The sequence below is a fragment of the Ovis canadensis genome, chromosome 1, assembly GCF_042477335.2.
Source record: "Ovis canadensis isolate MfBH-ARS-UI-01 breed Bighorn chromosome 1, ARS-UI_OviCan_v2, whole genome shotgun sequence".
Lineage (NCBI taxonomy): Eukaryota > Metazoa > Chordata > Mammalia > Artiodactyla > Bovidae > Ovis > Ovis canadensis.
In genome coordinates, this window is record NC_091245.1 from 230,046,334 (window position 1) to 230,067,461 (window position 21,128).

At 36.5% G+C, this 21,128-nt stretch overlaps 1 protein-coding gene and 1 non-coding gene across 2 annotated transcripts in view; both read left to right on the plus strand.

Annotated features, from left to right (window-relative positions):
* KPNA4 (karyopherin subunit alpha 4) overlaps positions 1–16,961 on the plus strand; it is a 61,714-nt gene extending 44,753 nt beyond the window's left edge. The window contains exons 12-17 of the mRNA XM_069561223.1: positions 234–362; positions 3,137–3,241; positions 6,027–6,098; positions 10,442–10,604; positions 13,456–13,550; positions 14,934–16,961. Of these exons, the coding sequence (XP_069417324.1) occupies positions 234–362; positions 3,137–3,241; positions 6,027–6,098; positions 10,442–10,604; positions 13,456–13,550; positions 14,934–15,032 (663 nt within the window). The 3' untranslated portion in view covers positions 15,033–16,961. The remainder of the gene's footprint in view (positions 1–233; positions 363–3,136; positions 3,242–6,026; positions 6,099–10,441; positions 10,605–13,455; positions 13,551–14,933) is intronic.
* Positions 577–909, plus strand: LOC138431672 (small Cajal body-specific RNA 7). The gene has a single exon (XR_011253821.1). It is a non-coding gene; the product is annotated as a small Cajal body-specific RNA 7 (non-coding RNA).
* Positions 16,962–21,128: the final 4,167 nt, after the last annotated feature.

Here is a 21,128-nt window from a genome sequence, read left to right on the forward strand (position 1 = left end):
CTTGTTTATTGACCATTTCCTCGTACAGTAATGGAGGCTCCCTAAGAACTGAGGTTGTATCTGTCCTATTCACTTCTCTGTTTCTAAATCAGTGTCTGACACAACTTGCTCAAAAAATACAAGTTGCCATGAATGAATGAAGATATTTCTCATAGCCTGCCTAATACTCCTTTGTGTATAAGGAGTGATTCCTATAGAACAACATCATCTCATTAAATATTTTTATGTTTCAGACGGCAGCACTTCGAGCTGTAGGCAATATTGTTACTGGAACTGATGAGCAAACACAAGTAGTTTTAAACTGTGATGCTCTTTCACACTTCCCTGCACTTCTGACACATCCCAAAGAGAAAATTAATAAAGTAAGTATTTTTAAATACTGTTTAATAAATAGCATGTGAAGAAGTCATTTTCAATTATGAAATTAGGTGGTTAAGTATCTTTCATATTTTTAATATAAGCTGTCATTTAGACATTATGAGAGAGTAAGATATTTTACTGTTTATGATATGGACTGGTACATGATTTTCCATTTTTACAATAAACCAGTTGCAAACAGTGCAAACTTGGCTCTCCTGGAAATGATGAAATAGAGATAATTGGGTGTTAAATGTTGTATGATTAGAAAATTTTAATATCTAAGTTAAGTAATCTTAAGTTTAATATTTTTTAACTATCTGATAGTGTGTGTATGTGTGTGCGCATGTGTGTGTGCTTGTGGAGGCTATGAAAAGGGGGCACTGACTGGTGATGCTGATACTGGAGTGCATCTGAGGCTGTTGTAGAAGTGCATGGGTTGTTGATTACAACATTGCCTATGATTATAGCCCAGGAGCAGCTCACCTAAGTAGCCTAGCACCCTAAAATCTCTGACAGGTTCACTAAACGTGGTCCTGTGATCTGATCCAAAAGAGCCTTCTGCACATTAGGAGTAAAACTTGTTTGCTAGTTTTTTAAAAGAGAGAAAATATTTCCTTTAGTAAATTCATATGTTTAATAAATTTATTAAGTTTGTAAATTATAGTAATATCCTACATAGGACACTAGGCAGACATTTTGTCTCATTTCATTCTGTGTTTTCAAGTGGCTTTTATTTTCTGTGAAGAAGAGCAACTTGTAATCCTCTTGGTAGCAGTAGTACCATTGTGGTATAAAGGGTAACATAAAAAGATCATTGAAGTAGATCAGTAAAGCCGTTGAACATCTGAATCTCTTTTATCTTTGAGAGAGATGGTGCAGTGAATGAATATTACAAATAAGTATACAAAAACAATCCATTGTTTAATTCTTGTGTGTTTCAGTCATCATGAATAATTGAGATACTCATCTGTTTTGGCTAGGACTCTTGATCAGAATAGAAGAGGGAATAAACAAGATCTGTGTTTGTATTCAGTTCAGTTCAGTTGCTCAGTTGTGTCTGACTCTTTACGACCCCATGAACTGCAGCGTGCCAGGCCTCCCTGTCCATCATCAACTCCTGGAGTCTACTCAAACTCACGTCCATTGAGTCGGTGATGCCATCCAGCTATCTCATCATCTGTCATCCCCTTCTTCTCCCACCTTCAATCTTTCCCAGCATCAGGGTCTTTTGAAAAGAGTCAGTTCTTTGCATCAGGTGGCCAAAGTATTGAAGTTCCAGCTTCAACATCAGTCCTGATGAATATTCAGGATTGATTTCCTTTAGGATGAACTGGTTGGATCTCCTTGCAGTCCAAGGGACTTTCAAGAGTCTTCTCCAACACCACAGTTCAAAAGCGTCAGTTCTTCAGCACTCAGCTTTCTTTATAGTCCAACTATCACATCCATATATGACTACTGGAAAAACCATAGCTTTGACTAGACAGACCTTTGTCAGCAAAGTAATGTCTCTGCTTTTTAATGTGCTCTCTAGATTGGTCATAGCTTTTCTTCCAAGGAGCCAAGTGTCTTTTAATTTCATGGCTGCATTCACCATCTGTAGTGATTTTAGAGCCCCCAAAAATGAAGTCTGTCACTATTTGCACTGTTTCCCCAGCTATTTGCCATGAGGTGAAGGGACCAGATGCCATGATCTTAGTTTTCTGAATGTTGAGTTTTAAGCCAACTTTTTCACTCTCTTTCACTTTCATCAAGAGACTCTTTAGTTCTTCTTCACTTTCTGCCTTACGGGTGGTGTCTTCTGCGTATCTGAGGTTATTGATATTTCTCCCATCAAACTTGATTCCAGCTTGTGCTTCATCCAGTCCAGCGTTTCTCATGATGTACTCTGCATATAAGTTAAATAAGCAGGGTGACAATATTCAGCCTTGACATACTCCTTTCCTGATATGGAACCAGTCTGTTGTTCCATGTCCAGTTCTAACTGTTGCTTCCTGACCTGCATACAGATCCCTCAGGAGGTAGGTCAGGTGGTCTGGTATTCCCATCTCTCTCAGAATTTTCCACAGTTTTTTGTGATCCACACAGTCAAAGGCTTTGGCATAGTCAGTAAAGCAGAAGTAGATGTTTTTTCTGGAACTCCCTTGCTTTTTCGATGATCCAGTGGATGTTGGCAATTTGATCTCTGGTTCCTGTGCCTTTTCTAAAACCAGCTTGAACATCTGGAAGTTCACAGTTCACGTACTGTTGAAGCCTGGCTTAGAAAATTTAGAGCATTACTTTACTAGCATGTGAGATGAGTGCAATTGTGTGGTAGTTTGAGCATTCTTTGGCATTGCCTTTCTTTGGAATTGGAATGAAAACTTACCTTTTCCAGTCCTGTGGCCACAGCTGTTTTTTCCAAGTTTCCTGGCATACTGAGTGCAGCACTTTCACAGCGTCATCTTCCAGTATTTGAATTAGCTCAACTGGAATTCCATCACCTCTGCTGGGTTGTTACAGTTCATCAGTTCCTTAGTATTTGTTCAGCCAAGCTTCTTTATAGTCTTAGTGCTTGGAACGTTTTCAAGAAGTTTTTAGAAGGTTAGTTTATTTCATTAACAATTTGTCCAAGGAAAAATACAGAAAAGGGGACAGAGAAATACAGATTCTGAAATTTTTAATTATGAAAGTCATTCCATAGTAAAAATCATTTGGTTATGGTAGGGAGTGCTTTTTCCTAGTTCAGCTGCAGATTTTATTTTTCAGTAAGAAATATTAAAGGAGTATTTTTCTACAGGAAGCAGTGTGGTTCCTGTCTAACATCACTGCAGGAAATCAGCAGCAGGTTCAGGCAGTAATTGATGCCAATCTTGTACCAATGATAATACACCTTTTGGATAAGGTAAGAAAGTCATCATGTTAGTATCTGTGTAAGAGGAAAAGAACTTAATATAACTAAGTATGTGTATATATATTTTTCTGTTTAATTAGAATTGATACAGTGGCATGAGTTAACAGATGAAGAAACTGTAGTATAGACAAATAAACTGCCCAAGATCAAACAGCAAGTAATTGTGCTGTTTAGTCATATGCCATGTCATCACATGCTTACAGTAACGTTTGGGAAAGACACAGTTTAAAATGTCACAATCAAAAAATAAAATGTCACAATCACAGCATGCGGGTATTTTCCTGAACACTGATCTGTTATTATCTCTATCCTCTTTTCCTCCATGTTTCTTACAAACTGCTAGATTGGGTTCAGGTTTTTTTTTGTTTTTTTTTTTTTTAGTTTTTTATTTTTTAAATTTTAAAATCTTTAATTCTTACATGTGTTCCCAAACATGAACCCCCCTCCCACCTCCCTCCCCATAGATTGGGTTCAGTTTTTAGGGAAAAATATTTAATGTTCTAATGATTCACATGGGGAGATACATTCTGTTTATCCTACATTTAGTGATAATTTAGATTGAAAAGTGAGCTTAGTTGTTACCAGACTGTTCCACCCATTATTATAATGTTATTCATCATTCTTTCACAGAGTGGTTTTTAAGCAGTCATGATGAACATTACCTAGATCCCTTATTTTACTACGAACTGCAAAATGATGACTTTGTAATTGTGTCATTCTTTATGTATTAGGCGTGATTCTTCAGTAAAGAAGATTAAAGAGTGTTTCCTTATCAGCTGTTCATTTACTTCCTTATCAGCTGTTTATTTACTCTGAAATATATTTCATATAGGAAAAGCAAGATAAATGTTTGATTTCTGCTTACTATCATTCAGTCTTTAGAATGACATGGTTCCCTAACGACCTCAAAAGGAGACGAGTGCAGAGTTATCAGTGTCATTAGGAAATTATGGATTTACATATATCTATTTTTATTATAAGTTTCAGTACTTTGTAGTTATTCTTTCTGATGCTCAGGTTGTCCCTGACCAATGAGAACCTATTTTAAGTTTGGTGCCCGTCTTTTTAACATCACTTGAGTATTTGAGAGCTTCCTACCTTTTGGATATGACATGATTCCTGGGCCTTTTGTTTTGGATGTATTTTCTGACCTAGACCTAGAATTAACGATTTATAGGGTGTCTTGGTTCCCTTTTGTAGCAAGTGGTATTTAAAGGTCATAGTTCAGATACTAAGGATGATCATTGCTGCAGGATTGTCATGGTATGTAGGCTTGAATGAATAAAATAGGAAATAATTTTTTTTTTAAGAAAATGAAAGATATACATATTGTAATTTTTGTAAACATGAGAATTCATAAAAACAAATCATAAATGAAAGAGAGCTATCAGATATCACTGAGTAAGATATTTTCACTACTTTGATTTTGTATTTTTATCTCGTCTATGCTGGAAATCTTTCTGTAGACATAGTTACTTGACATATATTGAGGTATATAATATAAAATCTGCCAAAATAACAAGACCACATTGATGTAAATAACATAACTACTCCACTTTTGGGATTTCCTTGAGGATTTTTTTTCTTTAGGATGTATTCCATCAATGATGTACTTAAAAATAATGTCACTTGAAATAATTTCTATATGTGTAGTTAAGCCACCAGCTTCATATAGTTTTTTGTTTCTGTGTTTTCTTTTATTTGGGGGAATTGCTTCAGTTTGGGGGTTTTATTTTTCTTTATTTTTGCACATACCAAGAGGCTTATGGTTTCTTAGTTCCCCAGTCAGACCCTCAGCAGTGAGAGTGTGAAGACCTAACCACTGGACTACTAGAAAATTCCCTTGTTTGTTTTGTTTTTGGTTATGTGAAGCATTTATAGTTTCCAAGTGAAAAATAAGTACCTTGTCTTCAAGGTAATACACAAAGGTCTAACTTCTGTTTCTGTCTGTTCTTCCCTATTCTTTCCCTTAATTTTTGGATTATTCTTCTACTGTTTCTTCTTTAAGCAAATGTCTGTGTAAGGTTTTTTCCACATGCCAGGTTGTATTTAGGATCACTGGATCCACAAATAGACATAGATATAAATTTGCTATATAATGCCCATTTACTGCAAGAAAGATTGTGTACTGTTTTACACTCCTACCAGTCTTATTGACACATACTTGGGTTTTCTGAATCTGATAAGTAAAAGTAGATATCCTACTGCAGCTTTTTTTTTTTTTTAAAGTATGGTTGATTTACAGTATTTAGTATTAATCCATTGCAGTTTTTAAAATTTTCTTGGTTAACTCTCAAAGATGAGATTCTTAAATCAAATATATGACTTTTAAAGTGATTTTTAAATTTATTTTTTGATTTGTATGAGAGTAACCTTTATAAGAGTAGTCTTTATCACAGTCTCATTAATCATGGGTATTTTTATTTTTAAAACTATGTGTTTAAAAAGATACTTTATTTTACCTTGACATTTCTTTGACTAAAGTAAAATTGTAACTTCCTTACTTTTTAAACTGATTTTATTGTATTTTATCATTGACTTCATTTGATATTATGAACAGCAATATCAAGTCAGTTTGTTGTTGGGAAAGTTCACGAAATAGAATCTCCGTTTGTTAAATTGGGTAAAGTGGGTTCAAAGCCTTATCTTTATTATATGAATACATAAAAGCTAGAAGAAAACCAGGGGTAATATGCAGTTGAAAAATCATTTTAGGAAACCTCTTTTCCAGTTTTATCTTATATTGCAGTTTATATCCTTTACTTTGCTTTTATAGGGAGATTTTGGCACTCAGAAAGAAGCTGCGTGGGCCATAAGTAACTTAACAATTAGTGGAAGAAAAGATCAAGTAAGTTCAGCTCTTATATATTTCTCAAAACTGATAAGTAACAGTACTAATAATTCTAAGATCTGTGTTTCAGTAAATCATAATTTAAGATAATAGCAAGATAATAGATATCCTGTGATATATAAAAGTGTCACCTTGACTTCCTTTAGTTATATTTCATAAATGTGAAGTGTTCACTTTCCAGCTTCTTGGCCTACAAGAATTTTTCTGATCCAGGGTAAGATAAAGCACTTATCGTCAGGGTTGTTTTTTTTTTAATGTTAAGGAAAAAACAAGACTTTAGGTTAATAGGGCAGAATGAAACTGCCTCACACATTCTCCTAACAAATGAACAAGAACAAAAATTATCTGACAGTAGACCAAGTAAGGAACTAAATTCAACTTAAAAGCTGGGGCTAGGAACTAGGGTGAACAATGTGAGGTGCTTAGGGCATAAAATTTAAAGAAACACTTAACTCTCTGAGTTGTGCAGGTAACAGAGCTTTACATTGTGCCAACTGGCAAAAGAAAATGAGTTTTATTTATTTTTTATCTTCTGGCCACACTGCACACCATGTGGGATCCCAGTTCCTGGACCAGGGAATGTACGCCTGTGCCTCCTGCATTGGCAGCACAGAGTCTTAACCTCTAGACTGCCAGGAAAGTCCCAGTCCCAGATATGTTTCACAGACAAGTAAAAAGGGGAAATTAGGAGCACATCATTGTCACAGATAAGCCATAGACTAAATCCACTTAAATATGAATATAGAGCAGAATATAAATATGTTACATGGCAATAACTAATAAAGTATAAAGATGATAGAAAATTTGCAAATTTTATGGAACCATAGAACAACAGATTGAGAGAGAGGTCGTCAGGTATATGACAGTGCTTAATGTGAAAGCAAAGAGAGGATACTGTCACACTGAACAATTGTAATTTAAAAAAAGAAATTATTACCTGGCCTCTTAACTGACTTCATAATTTAATATTAAAGGAGAAAGGATCTCTGAAGGAAGTACTCCTTATGGCAAAGAAATGTGTCATATAAAGTTGAGTGATTCCCTCATTTTCACTTCAGTTTTTCTTTTCTCTAAGTTAGTGAAGAACAAATATACTGCATTAAAAAGAAAAGGTTAGTTTAATGTAGGCTAACAACATGGAGAAGGGAATTCCACTGGAGAAGGGAATGGCAAACCACTTCAGTATTCTTGCCTTGAGAACCCCATGAACAGTGTGAAAAGGCAAAATGATAGGATACTAAAAGAAGAATTCCCCAGGTCATTAGGTGCCCAGTATGCTACTGGAGATCAGTGGAGAAATAACTCCAGAAAGAATGAAGAGATGGAGCCAAAGCAAAAACAATACCCAGTTGTGGATGTGACTGGTGATAGAAGCAAGGTCTGATGCTATAAAGAGCAATATTGCATAGGAACCTGGAATGTCAGGTCCATGAGTCAGGGCAAATTGGAAGTGGTCAAACAGGAGATGGCAAGAGTGAACGTCGACATTCTAGGAATCAGCAAACTAAAATGGACTGGAATGGGTGAATTTAACTCAGATGACCATTATTATATCTACTACTGTGGGCAGGAATCCCTTAGAAGAAATGGAGTAGCCATTATGGTCAACAAAAGAGTCCAAAATGGCAGTCTCAAAAATGACAGAATGATCTCTGTTCGTTTCCAAGGCAAACCGTTCAGTATCACAGTAATCCAAGTCTATGCCCCAACCAGTAACGCTGAAGAAGCTGAACGGTTCTATGAAGACCTACAAGACCTTTTAGAACTAACACCCCAAAAAGATGTCCTTTTCATTATAGGGGACTGGAATGCAAAAGTAGGAAGTCAGGAAACACCTGGAGTAACAGGCAAATTTGGCCTTGGAATACGGAATGAATCAAGACAAAGGCTAATAGAGTTTTGCAAAAAAGAACACACTGGTCATAGCAAACACCCTCTTCCAAACAACACAAGAGAAGGCTCTACAGATGGACATCACCAGATGGTCAACACTGAAATCAGACTGATTAATATTCTTTGCAGCCAAAGATGGAGAAGCTCTATACAGTCAGCAAAAACAAGACCGGGAGCTGACTGTGGCTCAGATCATGAACTCCTTATTGCCAAATTCAGACTTAAATTGAAGAAAATAGGGAAAACCACTTGACCATTCAGGTATGACCTAAATCAAATCCCTTATGATTATACAGTGGAAGTGAGAAATAGACTTAAGGGCCTAGATCTGACAGAGTGCCTGATGAACTATGGACGGAGGTTCATGACATTGTACAGGAGACAGGGATCGAGACCATCCCCATGGAAAAGAAATGCGAAAAAGCGAAATGGTTGCCTTACAAATAGCTGTGAAAAGAAGAAAAGTGAAAAGCAAAGGAGAAAAGGAAAGATACAAGCATCTGAATCCAGAGTTCCAAAGAATAGCAAGGAGAGATAAGAAAGCCTTCCTCAGCGATCAATGCAAAGAAATAGAGGAAAACAACAGAATGGGAAAGATCAGAGATTTCTTCAAGAATATTAGAGATACCAAGGGAACATTTCATGCCAAGATGGGCTCGATAAAGGACAGAAATGGTATGGACCTCACAGAAGCAGAAGGTATTAAGAAGAGGTGGCAAGAATACACAGAAGAACTGTACAAAAAAGATCTTCACAACCAAGATATTTACGATGATGTAATCACTCACCTAGAGCCAGACATCCTGGAATGTGAAGTCAAGTGGGCCTTAGAAAGCATCACTACGAACAAAGCTAGTGGAGGTGATGGAATTCGCATTGAGCTGTTTCAAATCCTGAAAATGATGCTGTCAAAGTGCTGCACTCAATATGCCAGCAAATTTGGAAAACTCAGCAGTGGCCACAGGACTGGAAAAGGTCAGTTTTCATTCCAATCCCAAAGAAAGGCAATGCCAAAGAATGTTCAAACTACCGCACAATTGCAGTCATTTCGCATGCTAGTGGTGTAATGCTCAAAATTCTCCAAGCCAGGCTTCAATAGTATAGGAACCGTGAACTTCCAGATGTTCAAGCTGGTTTTAGAAAAGGCACAGGAACCAGAGATCAAATTGCCAACATCCACTGGATCATGGAAAAAGCAAGAGAGTTCCAGAAAAACATCTATTTCTGCTTTATTGACTATGCCAAAGCCTTTGACTGTGTGGATCACAATAAACTGTGGAAAATTCTGAAAAATGGGAATACCAGACCACCTGACCTGCCTCTTGAGAAACCTGTATGCAGGTCAGGAAGCAACAGTTAGAACTGTACATGGAACAACAGACTGGTTCCAAATAGGAAAAGGAGTACGTCAAGGCTGTATATTGTCACCCTGCTTATTTATTTAACTTCTATGCAGAGTACATCATGAGAAACACTGGGCTGAAAGAAGCACAAGCTGGAGTGAAGACTGCTGGGAGAAATATCAATAACTTCAGATACGCAGATGACACCACTCTTATGGCAGGAAGCAAAGAGGAACTAAATCGCCTCTTGATAAAGTGAAAGAGGAGAGTGAAAAAGTTGGCTTAAAGCTCGACATTCAGAAAACAAAGATCATGGCATCTGGTCCCATCACTTCATGGGAAATCGATGGGAAAACAGTGGAAACTGTCAGACTTTATTTTTTGGGGCTCCAAAATCACTGCAGATAGTGATTGCAGCCATGAAATTAAAAGACCCTTACTCCTTGGAAGGAAAGTTATGACCAACCTAGATATCCTATTCAAAAGCAGAGACATTACTTTGCCAACGAAGGTCCGTGTAGTCAAGGCTATGGTTTTTCCAGTGGTCATGTATGGATGTGACAGTTGGAATGTAAAGAAACCTGAGCACTGAAGAATTGATGCTTTTGAACTGTGGTGTTGGAGAATACTTTTGAGAGTCCCTTGGACTGCAAGGAGATCCAACCAGTCCATTCTAAAGAAAATCAGTCCTGGGTGTTCTTTGTAAGGAATGATGCTAAAGCTGGAACTCCAATACTTTGGCCATTTCATGTGAAGAGTTGACTCATTGGAAAAGACTCTGATGCTGGGAGGGATTGGGGGCAGGAGAAGGGGACGACTGAGGATGAGATGGCTGGGTGGCATCATGGACTCGATGGACGTGAGTCTGAGTGAACTCCAGGAGTTGGTGATGAACAGGGAGGCCTGGCGTGCTGCGATTCATGGGTTCGCAAAGAGTCGGACACGACTGAACGACTGAACTGAACTGAAACTGAACTTAACGTGAGAAATGAGGTCATATTTCCAAATTCAAGATTATAAATCAAAATTTTTCCAGTGAGATAACAGGGTGCACAAATGAAATTCACTGAACATTTATTATATCACGGTGTTTGTCTTCTTCAGGTGGCCTACCTAATCCAACAAAATGTTATCCCACCTTTTTGCAACTTGCTGACTGTAAAAGATGCACAAGTTGTGCAAGTAGTACTCGATGGACTAAGTAATATATTAAAAATGGCTGAAGACGAGGCAGAAACCATAGCCAATCTTATAGAAGAATGTGGAGGTAAGTTTTATTATATGCTGTTATTCCACATTTTAATATTCTTTTTGTAACTACTTTTATTTTCAAATGCAACACTTCTATATTTTTTTGTCTCAGATAATCAAGTAATAGAATCAAATAAATACTATATTCCGTGTGTACAGTCCTCCTCAGCTTGCTGCATATGCTTAGGTAACTGAATTGCTGCCATATATTGAACAGGCACTGTGCTAAGATACTGGGAAAAGTAGTAAACAAGACACAGTCCTTGCCCTCAAGGCATATAGTCCAATCATGGAGATAAACATGAACTGATTTAATGTGCTGATTATGATTACCCTAATAGAAGTGTGCAACAAAGTGAAATACCTAATCTGTCCTGGAAGAAGTAGGAAATGACCTGAGCTAGATTTGAGAGATGAATAAGGATTAAGAAAGTGAAAAGGGATGAAAGGTATTCGAGGCAGAGATAACACCATGAGTGAAGTCTGAGGTGTGAAATAGCATTCAGCAAATTATAAGTAGTTCAGTGTTGCTAAATCACAAAGTATGAGGTGGAAACCACCAAAAGATGAGACTGTGGCGTTAGCCATTGATCAGGCCCCTACAGTCTTAGAAGTTTTGTAGCACAGCAGATACTTTTAAGGCAGTGGTTCCCAAATCTGGCAGCATACCAGAACCACCAAGAAGGTACACAACATGCCTCAGCTTTCAGCTCTTAAGATGAACATCTAGACATAACATGGAAGTTTCTGATGTGGGTGTGGAACAAAATATATTATCAACCTAGGTAAGCATAAAAGTAAAGCTGTTTCTGATAGAAGTTGAGAAGTGAAAGGAAAGGTAGCTAAGAATAGGAGAACCAGTATCTTCAACTTATTTAGTAGAATTTGGAGAGTTGAAAATTAATAGGAAGTAAGTGTTTTTAAAGTTACTTAGGTGATAACTTAGGACACAAAATGACAGAACAACAAAATTCATAACTATCAAGTTGGGAACAGGAAATGGGAAATACTGTTAGGGAACTAATTAGGAAGTGAGTTCCAGAAAAATTTAAAACTTAAAAAATTTAAAATTTAAAAGGAATAGTTAAAATTTTTTTCCTACTTGTGTATTTTTTTCTTTTACGATATTTAATAATTAAAATTTTATTTTGTATATTAATATAAAAATATAGATCTTGAGCATTGCCTATTTCACTGGAAGTAAAGCCTAGCTTACAAATTTCCCAAAGGATTCTCTGCTATAGGGTACGACAAGTCACTGGAAGATTTTACCAAGGGAATTGATACGTTTAAATGGAGCTTGGATATAAGGGGAATGGAACCCTGGTAGAGACTGGCAGGAAACCACGTAGGAAAGTGTATAGCGATCACACCACAATAAATGAAGGCAGTGATAACAGAGACAAGGGGGAGATGACAAGATTCAAGAAATGGATAGGATAGGCTTTGAGGTTTTTGAGATTTTGTTATAGAATTGAGGGAAAGGGGAACTTTAATAATTAGTCTTTCTCTCAGATTTCAAACTGTTGTTGATTATCACCAGTAAGAATACAGTAGAATAAACTGTAAATGAAGAATGGCAGATAATATTGTGTTCATACAGCTTGAACTCTAGGTACCTATAAAATATCTTCATGGAATTATCAAGCAGGTTTAAAGTTTTAAGTATCTGAAGCTCAGAAAAATGAAGCTATAGATGAGTATAAGTCCTCAACCTATATGTAAATAGTAGTTAAACCTTTTCGTGGAAAGGCCCCATAAGGAGAGTGTGTAAAGTGAGAAATATGCCTAAAGCAATTTCCTCCACTTAAGAAAGAGAGGACAAATACTCATGAAAGGGCAATTTCACTTTAATTCAGAGATTTTAAAATTAATTATTACTCCTATTAGGCTTCCCTGGTGGCTCAGTTGGTAAAGAATCCGCCTGCAATGCAGGAGACCACCTGCAGGAGGCAAGGGTTCGATCCTTGGGTCAGGAAGATCTGGAGAAGGGAATGGCAACCCACTCCAGGATTCTTGCCTGGAGAATCCTATGGAAAGAGGAGCCTGGTGGGCCACAGTCCATGGGGCTGCAAGAATCAGACATGACTTAGTGACTAAACCACTACAAAGCAAAACAGTATTCAATTTTTATATCAATAGGTTGTTTACATATTTTGCTTATGATTTAATACATTTGTTAGTATTTACAGGGGAAAATCCTCTTTGCCCTGAAATATTGTTGTTGATCATGATCATTTTTCATTATACTTAATAGCTGTCTTAACATTCATATTTGTTAATCATGAGTACTTAAAAGTTTTTTCTTACATGCTCACTAGAAAAATTTGGCAAATGCTACAAAATAGAAAGAACTTGCTTTTAACTTTTTTTACTTTCCCTGCACGTTTGGGTTTTACTGTTTGTTTGGGGGTGTTTTTGGTTTTTTTCTTTAGACATGGCTCCTGGGATCCTCGGTTTCAACCAGGATTGAAACCAAGCCACATGACAGTGAAAGCCCAGAGTCCTAACTACTACACCACCAGGGATTTCCCAGCTTTTAACAGAGTAATTTTACATACTATTACTCCTTACAAACACTGATGTATGATATATCATTTTCTTCTGAATAGATAGATATCCCATTGCTTAATTTATATGTAGTTAAACACTCAAGTGTTTGGGTTTGTTGTTTTTTGTTTTGGCTCTAGTGTGCCACGTGGCATATAGAATTCTTTGTAAATAAAACCTTACTGTGTTTAAGATTCACCTTTAGAATAGATACCCCCAATTGAATTATGTATTCCCAAGATTATTATAACCTTTTTGCCACTGTGTTGTTGTTGTTTTAATATTATTATTATTTCACTTCATAAAATGTCTTACAGGACTGGAGAAAATTGAACAGCTTCAAAATCATGAAAATGAAGACATCTACAAATTGGCCTATGAGATCATTGATCAGTTCTTCTCTTCAGATGATGTATTTAATAATCTTACCATTTTCTTAGTTTTACTTAATAAGCATAAGTCTGGATGAAATTTAAGCTAGGGCATATATGTATGCATTTTAGAGAATGGAATTGAAATAGATACATAATATTTCAGTATTTTAAAGTCCTTTGGGGTATTAAAAAGTAGTATTACCTCAAATGGCAAAAAAAGATGAGAATTTTTTGACAGTGAATAAATTAGGCTTTATTTTCCCTTGATGTCTCTATAGTTATCATATTTTATATTGCTAATAGCCTATATGTGTTTATGAACAAAATAGTAAAGCTAGTATATCCTATAATCCATTATGACAGTAATTAGTTAATCTGTATTTGACTATATTGCCACCATTAATTTTAGTTGGTGACCAAAAACAAATATGAAGATAAATAGATACAGTGAAAAAAAATTATCAAGAAATGTAAGTTACTATATAATGTATACTATAGAAGAATGTTTTCAGATTGTCAGTATATAGTAGTTGAAATTAAAGAATTATTTTTAGTATTATCTCTTTGGGAATGTTAAATCTAAAATTATAGTGATCAGATATAGCCAGCAGTAGATTTCTTGATTGATTTTATCAACTTTTTTTTAAAAAAATGGAATATTATTAAATATTTTGTTAAGCATATATGGTTTGTAGATTAACTTGACAAGGATAGTACTAAAAAAGAATTAGACTATTTATACCTACAGATTATCAAGCTAAGTCCTAGTTAGAATATAATATTTATTAAAAAGCATACTTTTTTAAAAGTAGCTTTTATCATGTATTAAAGTTGGATATTTTTAGGAGTCCTAATTGATAATTAGGTATACACAAAGCCTTAATGATTTTTAATACTTCAACATGTAAGTCTTGCTTACTCTGTTACATTGTGAAAAAAATAATAAAGATGATGTGCCTCTTTATAGGAACTATACCATAGGCACATAATTTTGTGGTATTTCAACCATTAGATATAAAGCATATAGAAAGAATATAAGTTATCCATTTTCATTGGGCTATTATGTTACACTTTAAGCTCAAAAGTTGTCTCCAGTTGCTATTAAAATAACCGAAGAATACACTTAGCCTCCAAAAGTGTTAGCATTAGAATGAGTATACTCTCTGAATTTGAGACATAGTACCATCTCTAATCATCATTCTTCAGAAGATATCCATTTTGCATATTTTCTTCAGTTTCTTCCCTTTTGGCATCCCTTACAAAAAAACCTTTATGAAGTGTTTTCAGGGTTCTCAAGGGATGGTAGGACTGTGTTGGCCACCCATAATCTCTCATACTTTTTAAATGGAAGTGTTAACTACAATTCTATGTTTTATTATTTAAAACTAACCATCACCTTCTTTTTTCCCCCTCCCCCGTAGATTGATGAAGATCCTAGCCTTGTTCCAGAGGCAATACAAGGTGGAACATTTGGTTTCAATTCATCTGCCAATGTACCAACAGAAGGGTTCCAGTTTTAGAAAGATGTTGTGGAAGTTAGGTACAATGCAGCACTGGGATATATATATATATATACATATATATAAAAAGGTTTGATCCATCAAGCTTGGCTCATGGGATCTGCTGCTGCATTAAATCGGGAAAGAAAATGTGAAGATTTCATTTGGAATCACAGAAAATGCCCAAATGAGGTCAAGATGGCGAGTGGGTGCGAGTGAGAATGAGTGGCAAAATGTAATGAAAACTCTACATGGATGCTTATTTAGGTTGTTCAAAGTAAAAAGGGCTACAGGTCACAGATCTTCAGTGCCTGAGAAGGAACATTGACTTTGTATCAATTGAGGGGAAAGTGCAGTACTGTCATCTTCAAGCCTTGTAAGCATAAAAGAGAATAGGATGCCCATAAAAGTCAAAGGAAAACGAGCCCAGGCCTTGCTATGAAGCAGTGTGTGAGTGGACAGTGTTGAATGAATGTCTGGCTCAGTGATGGAGAGCCAGGTTCATCTTTCAAATCTAGGGCTCTTCATTCATGAAGCAGACTCCTAGTCCTGGAGTGACTGTGTACGAGAGTATGGTTGTGGTGCTGTATGTGAACGCATGCAAGCTTGATTTGCCTTCAGGGGGCTGATAACAAACCTAGTAAAATCATCAGAGTGAGATCATAAGTGTTACTGTACACTGGACATGAAAACAAAGACCAGTTCAGCAGCAGACATTGGTGTACTCTGCAGCCTGTGTTTTCTATTTCCCTTCCTCCCTGTTCCCACCCCCTCCTTTTTTTTTTTTTTAGGTTTTTTTTTTTTTTTGTGGGAGTTTTTTGTTTTGTTTTTAGTTTTTATTTACTTTACCTAGTATGGCTTTTTAGTTGCTTCTTAAGTCAGAAAACTTTCAGGAAGGTTTCCCTGTGCATTTGCACCAGATGAATGTTTGATGCTATGAAAAGCTTTCCATATCATCAAAACTAATTTGTGTAGATTTTTGCATGAAAAAAAATCATAAATTTCCCTCAAAATAGACTGTGTTGCAGTACACAAGTTGCCATAATAGTATAAAACAGTAAAATGTGCTTTTAAAAGCCATCCTTTTCATTTTCAGAGATAACATAAAGATCTTTGCATGAGGTAAATCTACAGCCTAGTTCATTTTTAGATTTTGTTGAGTCCTGTAAAGAAGAAGAAGAAAAAAGTTTCAGTTGTGGTAGAATACCGTGCTGTGTTTAAATGTTACTTGTTTTCAAACTTTGTTTTCTATGAAAATGATATGGAAACTTCTAAAATGGAATTTGGTGCATATGTACTGCTGAATAAAGACCGATGAAGAGGTTTGAGTAGATGTACAAATCAAGTAATGGTTTGAACACCTTTAATAATATGCCTAATCTGTTCAATTGTTTTAGAATCTTTTTATCTTAGATGTAGGCAGCCATGAACAATCTATTTTGAGCCACTTTAGGGAGAAAACTTTGTATTTTTAAAACTTGCATAAAAGTTATGCAAGTGGTTTTTATAAATTGGAATAATACCTCAGTTTTGAGGTTATGCACACTAAATTAAATGTGACATAAATTAATTTGTACAAAAAGAACTCTTTATAAGGTGGCTCATTGTAGGAAATCCTGTGCCTTCCCCTTTGAGCACAAGTGTTGCATGAACAACAGTTTGCTATAAGAAACATACCAGATTAGCCACCATTAGCATCTATATCTACTTTGTGTTTAAAAATCAACTGGTAATTCTGAAACACTGTAGAATGGATAAAAATTATTTTGTGATCATAACTCTTTGTTGAACTAGAGTATTTTTGCAGCATTCCTTGTCATCAGAAACATGGTTAAAGTTTAAAACTAGAAGCAGCAGAAAACTAGCTTGTAAAATTTATCCAAGTAGAGTGCAGGCTAGGCTATCTTGGGGAAATAAACATTAAAACTCAAAGCAATGTTTTACATGGGGCATGTGTGTGTGCTGTGTGGATTTTTTATATATATTAATGTAAAGTTAGAGTACAACTCAGTGGCTTGTGTTTGCTTGTCTTTCATAAGCTTTTAACATTGACCCAGCATTACAAAAGAAATTTCTTAAATTTTTTAATTTCAGTATAGACATGTTAATATTCCAACTGACTGAATTTGTTCAGCTGATGCCGTCTGTGCTTCTGCTTCTTCCCTGTCCAAACCAAGATTCTGACCTTCTTTCACTCCTTCGGCAAAGTGGACTGAGAGACAACCGGAGATATATTTTAAGTATTTCTATAACTTCAGCATATGGCTGCAAATGATAGAGTGCACACAAAGTATGGTTTTACAAATGGCATAAGTTACTAGAACATAAACATAACAGTGCTCTGCATAATTCTTGTTTCTTAGTGTACAAAAACCTGGTTAAAATTAAGCCAGTGAGGTTATAATAGGCCAAATGATTTTACAGAGTAATTTTCTTAACGAGTGCAGGACTTATATTAGCTTGATTAGTCAAGGCCTGCAGAAGAAGCTGATCTCAGAGAAGAACCTAAGCTGTCTTTTAAAGGGGCTCACCTGATTAAATCAGGCCTACCCCTTATTATCTCCCTTTTAATTGACCCAAAGGCAAACTGATGAGTACATTATTATACCTGCACTATCTCTTCCTCTTTACCCTATGCATGCATACTAAGTTGCCTCCAACTCTTTGTGACCCTGTAGGCTATAGCCCACCAGGCTCCTCTGTCCGGGCATGAATACTGCAGTAGGTTGCCATGCCCTCCTCCAGGGGATCTTCCTGATGCAGGGGTCAAACCCACATCTCAAGTGTTTTGCATTGGCAGGTGGATTCTTTACCACCAGTGCCTCCTGGGAAGCCTACTCTTTGGCCTAGTCACAGAGTGATATCCATCATGCTCAGATAATCCTGTCAACACTTGAATAAATGGAATTATAAAGGGTATGTATATCAGGGAATCTTGGAAGCCACCTTAAGAGTTCCTGTACCGCAAAGAAATACTAGCATTTAGAGCTGGAGCAATTTAGATGTGATCACCTAACGTATCACAAACTTATTTTTGGATGAAGGTCCCCTGTGAGAATCTAATGAACACTGCCCCAGCTTCCTTCCAAAATGCATATACATATAGTTGGGAGCTCAGTGGGAGTCTGAATTTCAGGATATGAACTGTCCGAGTCCTCCCTTTCAGATGATAGAGTTGCCAAGAGGTGACTTGACCAAGGTCACAACAGCTACTAAGGGCTAGATAAGACTCAGAGCTCAACTCATACAATAGGGGGCTATGCTTTCAATTACTGCTGCAAAACTCATTTAAATTTGTGAGCCAATGCAAAAAAGCATTTATGCAGCATTTCCTATTGTAGTTTGATAAATGACTAACACTAATTCTTACAGAAGCTTGTCTGTGAGTTTTGAAATTACAGTTGATGCTTGAACACCATGGACTTGGCAGGCCCACTTAATATGCCTTTTTTCCCCACTAAATATATACTACAAGGTCAACTGTACTTGAAATCAGCTGTCTCTAGATTACTTGTAATACCTAATACAGTATAGCTGCTATGTAAATAATTGTTAAGTACAGTGTAAATACTATATAGCTAATCCCTTAAATACAGCTGGGGTTAGGGCCACTGGCCCTCATCGATGGTTTTGCATCCAAGGATTCATATAAACAGGCCAATTTAGCTTGAACTAGAGAAGTTACCAGTTGTGAACTCCTGAGGCCTAATGGGTTATTTATCTCTTACACATGAAATTTTAAACATTTAAGGAGAAAATGGTTTTTCTTTTTAGCAGACACATTAATGAAGTGTATGCTTTTTAAAAATATAAAGAGTAATGAAATTTATATGCCTTTAAATAAAATCAAAGTGCACATTCATAGTCTTACTGTATTCAGTTAATTCCTAAATTAAGGTGAAAAAAATGAAGATTTATAAAGCCTATATTCTGGTGTGATCAGAAGCAACTGAACTGTAGTGTCACAGTGAATATTAACTATCATATCAGTAATGTACAGGAAGGTAGGTTTAATGTTTTTTCTGTAAGACAACCTCCAGTACCATTTAATTTGAACATGTCTTCTAAATGCAGGTTCTTTAAGGGACAAGTTTGGTTCAGGATGTCCATGTCAGGATGTACTGTTTGTAAAGTTGATTTGACAGCAGCTACTTTGTGTGTAAGGGCAGATGCTGCCCTGAAGATGCTTTCAGACTTACCTCTTAGCAGAGACCTACACTCATCGTATATGTTGTCCCAATTTCTGCCTTCTCCACAAATTTTGCAGCTCTAAATATGCTGCTTGCTCCAGGTTACTTAGTTTTTCCAAACTGTCAATTCTTCCAAGTTTATTCTTCATGAAGAAAAACTTTTATAACCTTTTCATTTCTATTATTCAAGCATGAATCCTGCTTTCCCTGACCATATCTTCTGATTTGTATAGCTCATGGATTCCTTGTTACTCTGTGACCTTACCCAAGATTTCCTCATCTATTTTTGTTCTTTTAACAACTGATAATCTGCTTAAATCTACATGCTGTCTGTTGGCACTCAGTCTCCAGTTACCTGCCTTCCAGATCATTCCTTCAGTGTCCCGTCTTTTCTAGTCCTTGGATTTTTGAGCTTTCCAAGGCATCTTTCCCCCATACTTTGTACATGGTTACCTTTTGACTGATGTTATAATTGGCTATTATAATGCTAATATCCAAACACTTGGACTCAGGAGGGTATGTCTCTTACCTCAAAAAGGGGGACTTCATGGGGGTTCAGTCCCTGATTAGGACTCAGCTTCCACTGCAGGGAGCACAGATTTGAACTCTGGTCAGAGAACTAAGATCCCACGTACTACACAGCCAGAAAAGATCATTCGGGATCATAATTGGATTTGGGAAGGAGTCGACACAGTGGTGGTCTCTGCTGCCTTACTCCATACTTGTTATTTCTTAGGGGTTGTCCCCCTGTTCAACTCATTAGCAGAGAATTTATCTGTAATATGTTATGGGTATTTTCTACTTTCAACCACTTCCCTTTGTACTTGCCAGTGTGCTCCCTCCATAAACAAATTATACTCTGCCTCAAATCTAGTAGCTCCCAGTGTGGTCTACAAGATCCCCCACCTGTGTGTGTATAACTGGTACAGAGAAACTGGTTTTCGCCTTTTTTTTCCTTTGAACCTGTTTAACAGGATGGTCATAGGAAAGCTGTTAAAGAGCTCCTATTGAAATACCTAAATGGTAACTTTGCTCTGGTCTGAGTCCGCTAGTGATCAGAGGTGCTGAAAGAGGACTGAAAAGTTTGTTTCCCCCTCAGCTCTCTTCCTGCACAACTTTTGTGCAGTTCTCCCCAGCTGCAGAGAGTAAGGAAAGCTCCAAGTAGCAGATAAGGAAGTGTCTTGTTTGGATCCCTATATTCCCAACCACCTTACATGTTAACATTCAGATGCCTGTCTCCTTCAGGAAGCCAAACACATCCCATACTGTCTACTACCCTCGCCATCCCCATCAGCGCTCACTTGACAGTGTGTGTTTCATACTAGAGTAATGTTTCCGTCTGTAGAGTCGGTTCCACTAAATTGTAAGCTCTTTAAGGGCAAAGTCAACAAGTAAAGCTCTGTAAATCCCATGAGAGTGACATGAGTTCTGTGGGCACTCAATAAAGGTTTGCGACTGCAATGCAACCTCTCACACGAACTGATTATGGTGACTATTTCTAAAATGCTTCAATTTGGAAATGTCCAATTTGCCTCATTGCATCTAAATTTTAGGATGTTTTCTATAGGAAGAGATACTTCATTCCTTGCCAGATGAATGCTCATTACTTCCTTTTCATCACTTTTGATCATTTACCAATGTCAGATCTGGATATCTGACGCTCACAGTATATTGCAGTGCATCCTCATGTGTCTTTAAAATACCAGCTCTGCATACTATAAAGCAGGGGGTGACCTAGTATCTAATACTATTGATGCAGTTAACTTTTGAAATGTCATTGAAATATCTTTGCATCATCATAGTGTTTTTACAAAGTAGCCAAACCATAAAGGTAAGTGATTACTGTCTTAGTCTATAGTATGAAATCAGAATGCTTTTTGGTTATTGATGTTGCAGTGTTCTTTACATAATAAGCTTTCTTATACCC